Source organism: Phoenix dactylifera, unplaced genomic scaffold (assembly GCF_009389715.1).
Source record: "Phoenix dactylifera cultivar Barhee BC4 unplaced genomic scaffold, palm_55x_up_171113_PBpolish2nd_filt_p 001384F, whole genome shotgun sequence".
NCBI lineage: Eukaryota > Viridiplantae > Streptophyta > Magnoliopsida > Arecales > Arecaceae > Phoenix > Phoenix dactylifera.
Genome location: NW_024068707.1, coordinates 21311 through 39091, shown reverse-complemented (window position 1 = coordinate 39091; position 17781 = coordinate 21311). Strand labels below are relative to the sequence as shown.

General features: G+C 43.9%; 1 protein-coding gene across 1 annotated transcript; it reads left to right on the top strand.

The window, feature by feature from the left end:
* The first annotated feature begins 225 nt into the window (after positions 1-225).
* LOC120108536 (3-phosphoshikimate 1-carboxyvinyltransferase 2-like) lies at positions 226-9674 on the top strand. Its single transcript, XM_039122168.1, has 8 exons — positions 226-678; positions 1278-1522; positions 1613-1766; positions 8190-8404; positions 8500-8617; positions 8720-8930; positions 9068-9129; positions 9235-9674. Exons 1-8 carry the CDS (start codon positions 334-336, stop codon positions 9451-9453), a joined length of 1569 nt encoding a protein of 522 aa, XP_038978096.1. The 5' UTR covers positions 226-333; the 3' UTR covers positions 9454-9674.
* Positions 9675-17781: the final 8107 nt, after the last annotated feature.

Below are 17781 nucleotides of genomic sequence, written 5' to 3'. Positions count from 1 at the left end.
TGTGCATCGGTAGCTTATACTAATCTCGTGTGAGCATTACCATCTGAGTCAAGGAATAAAATATTCTACAGAGGTGGAGGAGCAGTATATTTTTTTTCATAAAATTGTGTTGGAATTTGGATATTTTTTAATAAAATTATGTTGGGTTTTGTCCTGCCCTAGATCTAGGGGTTTAAATGTAAATGCAAAAGAAGCTCTTAAAAAAGAAACGCGGGTTGGTGGCGAGGGGGATTTGAAGCGGAGCGGGTCGGGGGTCGGTGAGAGAACGACGACCATTTCGCTCGCCCCCAGTTCTCCTCTGTAGAAGTCGGCGACCACCAAGCGCAGGGAGCGATGGCGCAAACGACCATGGCAAAGATCTTGGAGATGAATCCTGGCTTCTCTTCTTCCCACCTTGCCGGAGGTCGGCGGCCGACGCCCCTCACTCCTTCTCTCCGCCTCCGATCGGCATCCAAGCTTGCAGGGTCCGGCTCTCTGAGAATCGGGAGCAACAGAAGGTCTGTCACGTTTAAGGCTTCTCCTCTTTGGGTTTCGGCCTCCGTCGCGACAGCTACCGAGAAGCCCTCGACGGCCCCGGAGATCGTGCTGCAGCCGATCAAGGAGATCTCCGGGACCGTCAGGCTCCCCGGCTCCAAGTCGCTCTCCAATCGGATCCTCCTTCTCGCCGCCCTCTCCGAGGTGAGATGGTCGAATTAACTCTATTTCTGGTCTTTATTTGGAAGCTTACTGTGGACAGGCGAAAACTTTTTCTGTGCCGGGAGAGATTGGTTCTAGTATTTGGGCGAATACTATGGCTACGTTGATGTTAGGGTTTTTGGTTTTCCCTTATTGTTTGGCTTTGTCATGGGGGTTGCCACGTGAAGCATCACTTTTTCAAAATCTCTTGAATGTGAAAAAATGAACTTTTTAAGATAAAATGTGAATCTATTGAGTCTTTTCCTTTCTTTTTTCCCCCTATTATTATGTCATTTAAGCTCGTGGAATTTGTGTTAGTTTTCTATTATGGAGATGAATTCAGGCATACATATCATTAAATTTAGAAGGGAGAGAGAGAGAGAGGAAATAAGGACATAATACGTGCTCCGAGACATGCTTTGGTCTGCATATGACTTACATTATTTATAATTGCTCCTCCAGTGATCTTAAACTGATTGTTCACAGAAATTACAATCGTCTGATTGTTTGGTGAATAGATAAGTAGATATAGTCCATGTTTGCTTATACTACTTCTGTCTTTGTAGCTACGTCATACTTCTGTCTTTTGAATCTGTGATCAGGGAACTACTGTTGTAGACAATTTGTTGAATAGTGATGATGTTCGTTATATGCTTGCTGCTTTGAGAACCCTTGGCCTAACTGTGGAAGATGACAGTGCAACAAAAAGAGCAATAGTTGTAGGTTGTGGCGGCCAGTTTCCAGTCAGTAAAGATTCCAAAGAGGAAGTTCGACTCTTTTTAGGAAATGCAGGAACTGCAATGCGCCCATTGACTGCTGCTGTTACTGCTGCCGGTGGAAATGCAAGGTACCATGCTCACTTTTGGGATTAAATTCGGTTGATTTATGTCACATGCTGGTACACTGTGGCTCAAAATATATATAATTTGCATTCCAGTTACATACTTGATGGGATTAATCGGATGAGGGAAAGGCCTATAGGAGACTTGGTTACTGCTTTAAAGCAGCTAGGTGCAGATGTTGATTGTTTCTTGGGCACTAACTGCCCCCCTGTCCGTGTTAATGCAATGGGAGGTCTTCCAGGGGGAAAGGTCCGTGCACATTAAACTTGTATTTACTTTTGTCTTGCTGTGCAGTCAGAGCTTTCACAATTATTAGTATCCTCTATTTGTTAATTGCACTCTAAAAGGTAATTGTTGTTTGTTAATAATGATGTGATGTGTATATCTGAAACAAAGTGCACGTCTTGGGTAGAAGGAAAAAGCAAAACAGAGGAACATTGCTTCTTGTTTTCTTTAGATAGTATAATTGACATTCTCGTTTTTGTTGGGCAGATATGATAATAATGCTCTCTCTATAGCATCATAACAGTAGTTGGAGAACTCCCTGATTTAAATTCTTCATATTGATCTGAGTTAACTTGAGATATTTGTTGGCCTCCATAGAGCTCATGGTTCCACTAGAATACTCTGGGCATGTTTGTTGCCATGAGTTTCCTATGTAGATATGATAAATATACTACTGCAAGCTGGGAATGTGATTATATTTCTCTTCATCTACATCTTGAGAACCTTATTTTAGTATAATGTTACTTCGCTCTTGTATAGGCATGATTTAACCTTTGCCAAGCATGTATGGTTTGACCCTTTTATTATCTGCATGCTGTTTTCTAAATATTGCTACATTTTTCTTATGATATCTGGTTTATAATTTATGATGAAAGTGCTTCTAACAATGCCTCGTATCATATACTACTAGCAAGATTTAAATTCCTAGCAAATATCCTAGTTGCTATGTAACCTATGAAGCGACACTTGAGTTTTAAATGTCAATGAACAGTATGAATGGTCAGTTAGATCAAAAAATGGTGCTCTACAATAGTGTTGAACTCTCATGTGCAACTCAAAAAATTCATGTCAAACACGAATTGACGTGTCAACTACATGTTAGACACTATAGATAGTTATTTTATCTTTGACTGTAGATTTTAAATATATTGGGTGTTAAGGCAGCCTTATGGAGGGGCCCACCCATCCATTGATTGAGCCCCACAATCCCTCTTTTTTCTAAGACTGAATGTGTGTGTGTGTGTGAGCGAGAGAGAGAAGAAAGGCAGTGGTAGGGTGCCTCTCTAAAAGAAGCCCTAAGGGGCTCTGATGGTTTGCAGCCAAAACACACAAACATATGGAGAGCGGGAAAAAGAGAGGGAAGAGGAGATAGAGGAACGAAAAGAGAGAAGAGGAGAGAGAAAAATACTCTTTTCAGATGTCTTTGTCTAGGCTCTAGATTTCATCCTCAATGCTTGACTTGTTTTGGATTTAGTACGTGATCTTGTATCCTGTTACACCATATCAAATTTTCTCTCTCTATATCTTTTCTTAGCATCTTCCCTAGTGATTATAGGTGGGTGTTTTTGTGAATGATCTGAGAGGTGTTCCTCAGGCTAGGGTTTGATCAGCCTGAGAGGTGAAGTAATCCGTTAATTCTCTTGCTTAGTGGATTGATTCTGACTACTTTATGGTTTTTTTTTGGTTAGAAGGTTTTCCACATTAATCTTTTGTGCCTGGTTTTATTAGTATTTTATTCTCTCTTGTGGTTTCGCGATCCCATTCATTGGCAAAACAAAAAGGAAGGCTTTGCCTTCAATCCTGATTACAAATTGACTAACCATGGTAAGACTGCCTAGGCACCTGGGCAACCACAGCGCCTAGGTGCCTGGCGCTTTCCTAACTGCTAGGCAGGGTGCTATAGAGGCACCTAAGTTGGTGCCTAGCCATTGTTTGACCTCTTTTTGGCCACCATTTTATGAGAGGGATGCCTATTTATGACACTATTTATCACTTTAATTCTACCCATCTTTCTTCATATGTTAACATTTATTTATTAACCGGTAATATGGGGTATATTTGATGAGCCTTGGAGTGTATTTATACTTTAAGGACTAGTTCGTTTTCATCTAGATGATCTTTGCGAAGTGTGAACATGTTTTTTTAATCTATTGACCATGTTATCTTCTTTAATACTATTTTCGATGTTTATAAAGTGTTCCCAAAGATATTTTTATGTTGGATTTTTTTTTGAATAGCATAAGTGGTTAACCATCCATATTCCATCATTTATGAATATGATTTTTTTTTTCCATTTATATGAACCAAAACACCATATATCTTGGATTCTTAAGCTTATTTGGAGTTTGGATGTTAAACAATTTTTTCTCTGATTTTTGTAATGACAGAGACTTTTGGTATGACATAACCCTAGTCCTTATTCTTTTAAAACATATGGAATATGACAAACTAGGTACCTTGCTAGTCCTTTTTCATAATATTATTGATTCTCAATACCCTTTATTTCAAGTTAAATATAGCAAATGAACAATCTTATATATTATGCTTCATACTTATTATCACTTTTTAATATCTAAGGTAACATCTCTGAATTACCAGTGTTACACTATTCAGCATGAACATCAAATAATCGCTATCATGGAAATGTTTGAAATAAAAAATGACAGCATCAACTGATTAGTCATATGTTAAAACTTGAAAATAAAGAAAAAAATAGTCATTTTTATATAAAAGGTGAAATTCCTTTACATATATATATGTTATCTTTCTAGAAGTTCTGTTACTATAATGTTGAAAATATTAATACATACCTACATACACACATATAAATATGATTCCTAAGGGTCCTCTAATTCAGTATTTTGCCCTGAGAAAATTGGAGACTTTGATACCCATTGAATGCAACACACTTGTCTATGACTATGCAAGAGTTCCATAGGATATTTTTTTTTTGTTGAATAAATTGATGAAAAGATTAAAAATGTTCCAATGAACAATCAGTTTCATAACGATAAAAGAATTTTAGATGCCCTTGCTACAGCTAAGGAGTCTTTGGCATCATTAGTGCTATATAATAGCATGTAAGAATTTACAGCTTTCAAACAATGTTTCTTCTCAATTTCTTGCAACAGCTGTGCTAAAATTTTCTCAAGATGTCTTCTTAGCTCTCACCAGTGTAGTTCCACTTCTAGCGCATATATAGTAGTATGCCCACTTCAACAACCAGCATACTATATCATCCCTTTCAAGTCTCATGCCACATAAAGCACCAAGCAGTAACCATTCTTTCCAAAACCTTCTCTTTGTAATCAGACCTTCCATTATTAGATGGTGTGTTATTTCCGTTTTATTAATTTTAGCAATTGAATGGTTTATAAATAGTTACATTATGAAAATTTAAGGTTTTGAACAAAAATTTTAGAGTTCTAGAACATGGTGTTGGTAGCCTATCATCTTTTTTCTCTAGAAATTTTAATTTCTGTTTTGTGCTGAAACATTTGAGATTAGAGCTGAAGGTCGGCTGGGTCAATGCAAAGTTTTTGTTTCTTAAGTTTGAGTTTGATTTCTTGAAAAGTGTAATTATCGTTTTTGGTGTTACAATCTATGGTTTGAAATGCTGAATTTTTTTTTTTCACTTTGTCAGTTCATGGAAGTTTGTTTTGCATCTTACGTTTCAGCATTCTTGGCACTGATGAAGGAATTTTCCAACTTCAATTTTACACTAAACTTAGCTTTCCGAAATGTTGTTGTTTTAGATTTTTTGAATGGGAATGTTTCTCTTCTACAATTATATTTTAAGAATATTTCTTGTGGAAGAACACAATATGAACTTTTCCACTGCCCTTGTTTCTCTGAACTGAAAAAGAAAAGAGTTTCCTGTTACATAATGAACTTGAATCGTTATTTTTTCTTTTGTCGGATCTCAACTTTCTTTAATAGCTTGATATTTTCTTTCCTTTCTGGATAGTAAACCCATTTTCCCACATTTTACAAGATTGTACCCGATTTTGTTGAGTAGTTATTGTGAAGGCTCCCATACTATCATTGTCATACTTTCTTTTGAAACTTACATACACTGCAGAAATCAGGTGGAAATTTGAAATTCCACATCAACTGATTATGATACCCTGCCACACCTTTAACCTACCTTTCTGAAACTTGAATTATGTAGTGGAGAATACTTCAAGCTGAATTACTTCCAAACACACGAAGGAAACATGTCATGTTACATATGGACTTTGTTTAATCAATTGCTTGGAGAGTAGAACATTAATATTTATGAATTGGAGATGTGAGATATAAATAATATCAGCTTATGTCTGTCTATCCTTTCAAACCTTTACTGTCAACCATATCCCTGATTACAAGAACAATGAGCTAGGTTTCCTTGTGGTTTTCTTGGTCCTCTGATTTTCTAATTTTTCCCTGAATTTTTGTAAGTTTCAAAAATGGTAATCCTATGCAGTCTCGACCCAGCCCGCTAGAAGTTGAAAACTAGGGTTGAACATCCCTATTTTGTTCTCATTGGTTCATGGATGGACCCTGATCTTAGCTATTTAGGAAACTTTTAGGGCTGCATATCGTTTTTAATGCAAAAAATAATGGTCTTGTTTATTATGATTTCTAACTTTCAAGTTTTCTCCTCTATTTAATTATGTTTTGGAATTTTTCATCATGTAAGATAAACTCTTGCCATCCCAGATTACGAATTTCATTGTTTGACTGCAAATAATACACTTGATTTGGTGCTTCATGAAATAAGGCATAATATTTTTTGGATATTTGCAATTATTTTTTTTAATTTAAGGAGACAAGCAAGCATATCAGAAAGAGATTTACAGCCTTGAACAGCAGTCCTTAGTAATCTGTTGGTCCTTGTTTTTCCTTTCTATTTTTCTTCCTTTTCTATTATGTAAAGCAGTATACATCACTAGGATCTTTGAAATCTCTTCTCAACATCCATCTACTCATCTTCGTCTCCATGGGTCTTTCCCTCTTGTGTGGCCCTTGACTCTGCTTCAAGAGGCTGCCTTAGCCTTTTGGAGAATGACCAAACATCTAAATTGAATTAGTTTCACTTCTCTTTCAGGGGGTGTGGCTAGTCATTCACAATGTTCTGAACTCAATGAACCGGGCCAACAGACCTGGTGCTCTGGTCATGGGTTCTCGGTCCAAGTGCAGGTTAACCATGGTTCAACTATCTCAAAAAAATAATTTATATATTTTTCCCACCTCCAAAATAGGACAAGTATCTTTTCCCAATCACCTGACTTTGTCATCCCTCCTCCCAACCACCTACTCTATTCCCGATCAGGCGGTAGAGGTTCAATCTGGCCCAGACAGGGAAGGAGGAGAAGAAACAAAGGAGAAAAAAGATCATGCTGTGCCATCTCAACCATGGCACCTATGATTCCACGAGATTTGGCCATGGTGCATCCACTCTTGCTAGATCTGGCTTGAACACAACCACTCCTGTCGGATCTAGCTCCAATGCCATCCCTCCTGCCAGATTTGGTTCCAATGCCATCCCTCCTGCCAGATCTGGCTCCAACACCACCTCCTATTGGATTGGGCTAGGTTTCGGTAGTTGTGTCACTATGATGCTTAAAAAGAGATCGATACCATATGATTCTTTGCCAGGGAGATGATCTAATTGAGTTTCCTTCTCTCAACCTTTTTCCACATTCCCATTTTCAACTTGACTATTTGATCTGGTCTGGCTCGGACTGTTCAAGTGGTTGAACCGTCGAAGTCACCAGGTCAAGCAGTTTTTTAAAAAATTTGGGTTTTTGTAATCGATGTCGGGTGATGGGTCGACCCGATTGACCCATTCCAGTTTCAAAACATTGGTCATGGACTTATCATGATCTTGCTTAAAGTAACAAACTTTCTAAGCCCAAATGGTCTACACTTGCTCCATTGGTAATAATTAATGCAATCAAGGTGTTTTTCTCCAAGCACTTGTATCTTCCATGCCTAATAATGGCTGCTATCAGCTGTAACATATTGTGCAAGCTCTTGCTCATTGAATTGTTAATTTTAGCTAATTGGTTCAAGCCATCTTTCATGTTCATAATGGTTTCCAACATCTAACTGAATCAATAACTAGTTGTGAAATATTCCAACAATGACTGCTTCTTTCTTGGGTTGCCCCAGCAATATATTTTTGTACTTTGTTTCAAATACCAGAAACTAGTATAATCCATACAGTTCTTTCCACGAATGTTCAGAACTGACCATTATTTTCGTTATCATTATTGTTGTTATTGTTAGCATTACTGTTACTGTTATCTTCAAAAAAATACTGTTACCTTTACTGTTATATCATTAGCATTATTGTTACTGTTACTGTTACTATTACTGTTAACGTTAGTGCTTATTCTTATTAATGTTTCATAGAAGCGTGCCATTAACCTCACTGTTTGAAAGATAAATTCTGTTGTACAAGTTTTATACTCAAGAACACATTCAACTGCCCTAGTTTAATTTTTGTTGAGTTCACTTTTATATTTCTGTGTGTGAAAAAGATAGCAGTATCCCTTTTAGACACGCTATCTCTCCTTCGTTCATTGTTAGAAGTAGAGATTAATTAGTCTGCTGTAAATAACTTTTCAACCTTTTTCAAACTGGCAATAACAGTTGATGTGAATTCCTTGATCACTGCAGGTGAAACTCTCTGGATCCATCAGCAGTCAGTACTTGACTGCTTTGCTCATGGCAGCTCCCTTAGCTCATGGAGATGTGGAGATTGAAATCATTGACAAATTAATTTCTATTCCATATGTTGAAATGACTTTGAAATTGATGGAATGTTTTGGTGTCACTGTGGAGCATTCTGATAGTTGGGACAGATTCTTGATCAAGGGCGGTCAAAAGTACAAGTACGAGTTTAGAAATCAGAAGATTAACAATGTTGATGGCACTTGATAAATTATTTACATCTTAACTCACTTTGGTGTATTGCGACCTGTGACAGATCTCCTGGCAGTGCTTATGTAGAAGGTGATGCATCAAGTGCTAGTTATTTCTTAGCAGGTGCTGCAGTTACTGGGGGCACTGTCACTGTGGAAGGTTGTGGTACAGCCAGTTTACAGGTATTAATAGTTAACCTCTGTTGATACTGAAACATTTAGCCAATTAGTTTCATTCTTTTGACGAGGGTGCTCCTGCTGTGTCTCTGCTTTACCCATGTGTAGGGTGATGTGAAATTTGCGGAAGTTCTTGAGAAAATGGGAGCCAAGGTTACATGGACTGAGAACAGTGTCACCGTTACTGGTCCACCACGAGATCCTTCCAACAGAAAAAACTTGCATGCCATTGATGTAAACATGAATAAAATGCCTGATGTTGCCATGACCCTCGCTGTTGTGGCGCTATTTGCCGATGGTCCAACAGCCATTAGAGATGGTAGGTTTAGCTTGTACTCATATTTATTCCTTGTTTATATAAATTGTTATCTGGATTCAGTTGGACTCGTTCTGGAAAGTAACGCATTTTTACGTGCTCGAAAGAAAGCCTTATCTTCTATTTTCTTTTTTATTTAGTGGCCTCTTGGAGAGTCAAGGAGACCGAAAGGATGATTGCCATTTGTACAGAGCTTAGAAAGGTCTGTACATTCTTTTTCCCCCACAATCTCTCTCTCTCTCTCTCTCTCTCTCTCTCTCTCTCTTTTTCTCACACACATTTCTTTTGCTTCTATTTGCTAATGTAGTTGGGAGCAACAGTGGAAGAAGGGCCTGATTATTGTGTGATCACCCCACCGGGGAAGTTGAGTGTGACATCAATTGACACATACGATGATCACAGGATGGCAATGGCATTCTCTGTCGCTGCCTGTGCTGATGTCCCTGTCACTATTAAAGACCCTGGCTGCACACGCAAGACTTTCCCCGACTATTTTGATGTCCTGCAAAGGTTTACAAGGCACTGACCAACTGGATTTGCAAAGAAGATTTAGTGTGGTCAGTAACCATGGGCTGCAGCCATGTAAACTTCATGGATGGTATGTGAGTGAGCATTATTGTTTTCTTGTACAATAACGTCGCCAATGTTGCCAGGAAGGCTGTTATTTTAAACATTTTTAGAGATACAATGCATGCTTAAAAGGAAAGATGCAGGGTAATTAATTGTTAAATTTGGTTCCTTCCGCTCTGGTCATTCTCTGAGTTCCTGCTGTACTTCAAGTCCACAGCTATTGATACGCCTCCAAACTGGCTACGCTTCATAAAAAGGTCTAATCAATTGAAACACACCATGGCGCCCGTATATGGTGAATCAGGAGTGGCCATTAGGCGGGTCCAGCGACATACTGTGGAGTTTGCATATTAGGAGCTTCTCATAGTTAGTCATATCTTAACTGGATCATTGAGATCCTATTAATGTGACAGGTAGGACATTATCCATGTACGAAGCATTTACGCTCAATGTTCAAGGTGTACTCAAGCCAGTCACTTCTGGTTGACCCACATATCCTAATTCTTTGGTGGTAGGTAAGTTCCTCCACGAGATATACATAAAAAGAGGAGCAGAGAAGGTAAGAAAGAAGAACGCCCTCATAGATTGAAAGACAATTTCCTTCTATTTTCTAATTACCACACCGACATAGGCAACAAAGGGTCTTCCCCTAGATACGTTTCGGCTAGAAGATTTATTTGCTCTATACTATTTTAGGTCGGAGCGCTGCCATCTAACGATGATATCAGCTATAGCGATCGAGCGCCGCTCGCTTCTCCAATTCCAATCATAGCAGCCGACCACTGAGCTCTCTAGCATCATCGCGCTTCTCGCCGCGGTGCCCTACCATCCCAGGTGATTCACGTTGTTAAGATAGACTAGTAGCATCCGTAATTGTTTCCAACAGCTCCATATTGCTTGAAACCGTGCGATATTACATGATTCAACACACCAGCATCCATCTACGAGGGCCTGCAGTTCTCGTAGAAGAATTATGCTCGGGTGGTTACATTTCTAATGGAGATTTCAAGTTTCGGGTCCTATCTAGTATACTGGTTCTACCAAGGTCAGGCTCCACATTGTCAAAGGGAAGAATATAGTCGGTTGTTTAAGAAAATTTTAGTTTCCAATGTCAGTGTCGCATTCTAAGAACCTATAATGTAAATTATATACCTACAAAAGCTACATCCAGGCATCTAGAGATTAATGGACAATCCTGCAAAACATGTGATCAAAATGACTGGTATTTCAAGATGATTCCCGTCATTTATGACTAATAACATTTTTTATTAGTTAATCAATTATCATCAAATTTAAGTTCTTTATTGGCACTTTTAGTCCAGAATGTCCATGACCAAGACTGAGATGAACTGAGACCTTGGTGCCTCAATGATTAGCCCATAAGCTGATTGGCATGATGCACAGCTACATTAGCACATAGTGTATGATATAATTTGCCTGAGAATCATACTATCTCCTCATGATATCCATTTTCATTCATAGTTACAAGTTACCACGACATAATAGGTCGGTGATCCAACATTTTGAGAAAAGAAGAGATTATCAATCATAAAAAAATCGATAGAGGAAAAAAAAAAGCCGACCATCGGAATCGAACTTGTTGGGGGAAAAATGGATTGTCCAAAACACGTGGATATATCACCGGCATGTGATGACGAGCGCAACGACAGCAACCCTCAAGACGCTCGACTTCAAGGAGCCTGACCTCAGGGCACCCGACCTCAAGACGCCCGACCTCGAGACGCCCGACCTCAGAGCTCGCAGCCTTGCAGCCTTAGTCTCAAATTAAGCTGAGCCCGATCGACCTCAAGCTCCAAAAGAGACCCAGTCAAAGGACGAAGCAGACCCCTCTACTCCGCCGGAAATCAAGTCCTTCTCCTCCTCATCCGGAATCCAATCTTGCGATCTCCGCCCCAGCGACTGTCAACGATTAAATGCGCACGATCTCAACGCACCTCCAGCCAGTCCAAATTCTCGAGCCATTCACGGTAACTCATTAATTCACATGATTACGTCCAATCATGACGGTAACTCATTAATTCGCACAGTCACGTCCAGTCACAGGTAACACTTGCACCCCTCTTATAAAAGGGGACTCTTCCTTCTGAGAGAGGAAGATTTTTCTCTCACGCATTCTTCCTTTTCTCCACAAAAAAATCCTCTGACTTAAGCATCGGAGGGCCAGCGCCGGAAGCCCCGGCCACCGGCTTCTTGCAGATCCCTCGGAGAGTGCAGCTCGCTGCCGCGTCCCTTGCCGGAGCTCCTCCTCCTTGGTTCGCAGTCACCCCCGGGTCCAGTTTCCAACAACAGTTGGCGCTAGAGGAAGGGCCTGAGTCGTGACCATGAGGCTAAGGAGTAAAGGAGTCTCCAACGCCTCCCGGCATCGCACACCAAGTCCTGGACACTCAGTCCAGAACCCACCACCAAGGCTTCTGGCGGATCAAATCCCTCAGGTCCAGCCAGAACAATTAAACACACTGGTGCAACAAGTTCAAACCCTAGCAGAAGCAGTTCAAGGCCTGCAACATGTGGAAACCCCTCCTATGCCGCTTCCACAGGTTCAGGTCCAATCGGCGCTCCCTCCAGATGGACCGGTGCCCCAAGGCCGGGATCCCCATGACTCCTCGAGGGTCAACAATGGAGAACGGCGCTGTTACCAGGGTTCAACCCGAGCGTCTCCTCGGAGAGAGCCACTAGGAAAGAACCAGGACAAAATGCCACAGCATTCGAAGGCCGAATCGGCCCTGGGTCAATCAGTACCAGAACATACCACTATGGCAATCCCCCAAGTCAGAAAACTCGACAAGAAGGTCGAGAAACTCGAGCGGCAGATTGAGTAGCTCCACAACCAGAAGGCAAGGCGTGAGGGTGACTTTGAGTTCACCACCAAGTCGCCTTTCTTTCGCCAAATCGAGGATGAACTGGTCCCATCGAGGTTCAAAATGCTCCAAGTAGAGCCCTGCAACGGGACTACCGACCTCCTTGACCACTTGGAGAGCTACCGAGCCCTTATGGCACTGCAAGGGTCCTCGGAGGTCGTGCTCTGCAAGGCTTTTCCTGCAACTCTCCGAGGAACGGCTCGGCTTTGGTTCTCCGGTCTGAAGCCGAGCCTGTGTCCTCCTTCGAGCAGCTCGGGAGGCAGTTCGCTGCCAGCCGACGCCAGTGGCGAACGTTAGATTCTCTCCTCGACATCAAGCAAAAAAAGGAGAGTCACTTAAAGACTACTTCGACCGTTTCACCGCTGCAACTTGGAAGGTCCGCGAGCTCGATCAGTCGATCGCCATGTTCGCGCTGAAGACAGAAGCTCGGTCCTACAGGTTCTTCTTCTCCATCGAGAAGAATTTCTCTGCCGACTTTACTGAGATGCTGGTCCGAGCTCGAAAATACGCAAAGGCCGAGGAGGCCATCGCCTCCAAGTGGGGCGCGACCAAGCAGGCCTTAAAAGGGCAGAAAAAGCGCCGTGAGGAGCGCGGCTGCCTGAGAAGTCGATTTTTCCGTCAAGAGAAGAATCTACCTCGTTTGAGGAGTCCACCTCGACAATGGGCGCAACCTCGACCGAGATTCCCGCCTCGGCCACATGCCTCCGGGAAGGTATGGGAACTACACTCTTCTTAATGCGCCCCGGGCAGAGATCTTTATGGAGATAGAAGGCTGAGACTATTTCCGACCTCTACCCCCGATGCGGGAGTCAGAAATCCGGCGGCACTCTAGGAAGTATTGCCGCTTCCACCAAGACTACGGCCACGATACAGAGGAGTGCTTTCGACTCCAAGATGAGATCGAGGTACTCATTCGCCGTGGGGTGTTTAACCGGTTCGTGCATAACCGGCATGATGAAAGGAGGCCGGTAGAGAATGCTGCGCCGCCCCAAGACCAAAACGACAACAGGCCCATCGCTGGTACCATCAACACCAAAGGGAGAGGCCCGACTAAAAAGAGCTCAGCTGAAGAACTGACCAATAGAAGAGTCCCTCCGAAGCGTTAACGCACCTCTAAAGCCATCTCGTTCTCGGACGAGGACCTAAAAGGAGTTGAAACTCCTTATGATGACGTTGTGGTCATCTCCACTGTCATGAATAAATTTGATGTAAAGCGTATTTTGGTTGATAATGGAAGCTCGACAAACATTTTGTATTATGATGCCTTCCAAAGAATGAGAATGACAGAAGGCCAGCTCCGAAGATTGAATGCTCCGCTAGTCGGGTTCACCGGGGATTCAGTCCCGGTTGAAGGTGTGATCAACCTACTTATCACGGTCGGGCTCCCCCCTCGGGAGAGCACCGTGAGAACGGACTTCCTTGTGGTCCGCCTGCCCTCGGTCTACAACGCCATCCTTGGGCGACCAGGACTCAATGTTCTTCGAGCCATAGTCTCGACATGTCATCTGCTCGTGTGGTTCCCTACCGAACAAGGAGTGGGCGAGGTTCGTGGGAACCAGGTGACAACCAAACAATGCTACATGGCAACCCTCAAAGCAAAGCAACCGGCCAAAATACCGATCCGAGCAGAACAATTAGTTGAGGCGTCAGCCCAAACTTTGGACCAGGCGCTGCCCATTGAAACCCTGAAAGTACGGGACAAGCCTCTGAGGGAACGGGCAGAACCTGGTGAGCTCCTCATTTAAATCCCTTTGAGAAGAGACTGCCTGGAGCTAACCGTGTAGATTGGCTCTGCCTGAGCCATCACGAGCGGGATCGCCTGATTGAGTTCCTCCAGTCTAACATGGACATCTTCGTCTGGTCGCCCAGGGATATGCCGGGAATAGATCCCGAGGTCATGGTTCACCAACTCCATGTGAGACCAACCTATAAGCCCGTAAAGCAGAAGAAACAGAGTTCCGCACCGTAACGACAGCGAGCAGCAGCCGAGGAGGTCGACAAGCTCCTCGAGGTCGGTTTCATCCAAGAAGTCTCCTACCCGAATTGGCTCGCCAACGTAGTCCTCGTGAAGAAAGCTAATGAAAAATGACGCATGTGCGTGGACTACACCGACCTGAACAAGGCCTATCCAAAGGACAGTTTTTTTCTTTCCAGGATCGACCAGCTTGTCGACTCCACCTTGGGACACTAGTTGCTGACCTTCATGGACGCCTTCTCGGGGTACAATCAGATCCAAATGGCGCCCGAGGATGAGGAGAAGACAACCTTCATCACAGACAAGGGCCTCTACTGCTACAAGGTAATGCCATTCGGACTGAAGAATGCTGGAGCAACATAGCAAAGGCTAGTCAGCCAGATTTTTAAAGACCAGATAGGCCGAAACATTGAGGTATATATAGACGACATGTTGGTGAAGAGCCAGACGGCGGAGCATCACATCGCCAATCTCGATAAAGCGTTCTCCACCCTCAAGAAGTATCAGATGAAGCTTAACCCCATCAAATGCGCTTTTGGGGTTACCTTAGGCAAGTTCCTCGATTTCGTGGTAACTCAGCACAGGATCGAAGCGATCCCCGAGAAGATCCGAGCACTGCAAGAAATGGTGCCACCAAAAACGGTCAGAAAGGTACAACGGCTCATCGGACGAGTTGCGGCCCTGGAAAAGTTTGTTTCCAAGTCGGCCGAATGGTGTCTCCCGTTCTTCAAGATCCTCACAAGGCCGAAGGACTTCCTATGGATAGAAGAGTGTCAGTAAGCCTTTGAAGAGCTAAGAAGCTACATTGCCTCCCCTCCACTGCTCACAAAGCCTCAGCAAAGCGAGCTCCTTTATCTATACCTGGCCGTCTCTCCGATGGCGGTAAGCTCGGTCCTGGTCCGAGAAGAAGGCAGGTCTCAAAGATTGGTATACTACACCAGCCGAGTCCTGAGGGACGCCGAGACCCGATACTCCAAGCTGGAAAAGACAATCTATGCACTACTCACCTCAGCCTGAAGACTTTGACCTTACTTTCAGGCCCACACTATGGCCATACTGACCGACCAGCCTATAAAACAAATCCTGCAACAGTTAGATCGTGCGAGGAGGATCGTAAAGTGGGCGATCGAGCTCGGAGAATTCGACCTTATCAGACGAAGCCAACAAGGCCCAAGTGCTCGCTGACTTTGTAGTGGAATACACCTTATCAAACGATCCCGAGCCCGAGCTCACACCAAGAGAGGAAACTCCAGGGGAACCATGGGTTCTACATGTGGACGGCTCCTCAACCTCGGAGGGTAGCGGCGCAAGCCTCATTCTCACTAGCCCAGATGGGGTGGTCGCAGAGCAAGCCCTACGCTTCGAGTTCTCTGCATCGAACAATGAAGCGGAGTACGAGGCGCTCGTCGTCAGGCTAAGGTTGGCAAAGGAGCTCAAGGTCGAGATTCTAAAGGTCTTCAGTGATTCCCAACTGGTCGTAAACCAGATTTTGGGAGACTTCGAAGCGAGGAAGCCGTCAATGCAAAAGTACCTCCAAAAGGTGCGAGACATCACCTCCACACTGAGCTCTTTCGACATCTAGCACATTCCTAGAGCGGAAAACGCAAGGGCGGACCAGCTATCAAAATTGTCAACTTTCCGCATGAGCGAGCTCCCAAAGACCACAACGCTCGAGTATCTCCAAGCACCCAGCACCATGGAGCCTGAACCAGTTCTCTACGTCGAGTCTGAACCAAGCTGGATGGACGCGTTCGTCAACTACCTGCAGAGCGAAGCCCGCCGGATCAAGTGTCAGGCTTCTCGATACCTCTTGTATGAAGGCAAGCTCAACCGCAGGTCATTCACCTCTTCCCTGCTCAGATGCCTCCACCCTTCAGAGGTGGATTACGCCATGCGAGAGGTTCATGAAGAAATCTGCGGAAACCACCTATGGGGTCGTGCCCTAGCCCACAAGATTTTACGCCAAGGATATTATTCGCCCACGCTCCAAAAAGACGTTGTAAATTTCATCCAAAAGTGCGATCGATGTCAGCGAAACGCCAACATTCAGCGCCGACCCTCAATCCCATTGACCTCGATCAGCGCCCCCTAGCCATTTGCTTAATGGGGGATCGACATCTTGGATCCATTTCCCCAGGCCACGGGACAAAGAAAGTTTCTTATTGTCTCCATCGACTACTTCACTAAGTGGGTTGAGGCTGAACCGGTGGCCCAAATCTCCGAGCCAAAAATGCGAGATTTTGTTTGGAAATCAATAATCTATGGGTTCGAGCTCTCTCGTGTTCTCATATCTGACAATGGCCGCCAGTTCGACAACGCCCACTTCAGGAAGTTCTGCTTCGAGCTCGGCATCGACCATCGTTTCACCTTCGTCGCTCATCCGCAGACGAACGGAGAAACCGAGGTGACAAATCGCACCATCCTTCAGGAACTCAAAGCCAGACTCGACCGATCCAAAGGGTAATGGGTCGAAGATCTCTACAATGTCCTTTGGGCCTATAGAACTACATTCCGAGTCCCCACCAGCAAAACCCTCTTCAATCCGGCTTACAGAACAGAGGCGGTCATCCCCTTGGAAATCAGGCTCCCGTCACTAAGGGTGGAGAACTATGATGTAGCTTCCAACTCATCCCAGCTCAAAAATAATTTGGATCTCCTCGAGGAAACAAGGGAGACTGCTCGAGTCCGCATGGCAAGATATCAACAGAAAGCGGCGCAGTACTACAACTCCAGGGTAAAGGTCAAGCTCTTCAAAGTGGGAGATCTCGTCCTAAGAAAAGCCGAAGCTTCTCAACCCACCGAGCAAGGGAAGTTCGCCCCAAACTGGAAAGAACCATATCGAGTCGCTCGAGTCCAGCAGCCCGAAGCGTATAAGTTGGAGTCTCTTGAAGGGACCCCCATTCCCCAAAGCTGGCACTTCGAAAACCTCTGAATGAATTATCAGGAGAGCACCCCCCAGGGGTCTCCAGTGTTTGAGAACATGACCAATAGAGCGTTTCTCATGTTTTTCTTTTAATTATTCAATGCTTCTTCTAATGATTAATCTACTTGTGAACTCCAGGGTGCCTCGACCAAGTTTGGGATGCTCCGCAATACCAACCTCGAGCTCGGTCTCCCTCAACAACAAGACCTCGACCAAGCTCGGGATGCCCCGCTGAGTCGACCGCGAGCTAAGTCTCCCTCGGCCTCGGGAAGCATCGCAGAGTCGACCGCGAGCTCAGGCTCCCTCGACCTCGCGCGTGATCCCCCGACCAAGCTCAAGATGCCCCGCTGAGTCGACCGCGAGCCAAGTCTCCCTCGACCTCGGAAAGCATCGCAGAGCCGACCGCGAGCTCAGGCTCCCTCAACCTCGCGCATGATCCTCCGACCAAGCTCAGGATGCCCCGCTGAGTCGGCCGCAAGCCAAGTCTCCCTCAGCCTCGAAAAGCAT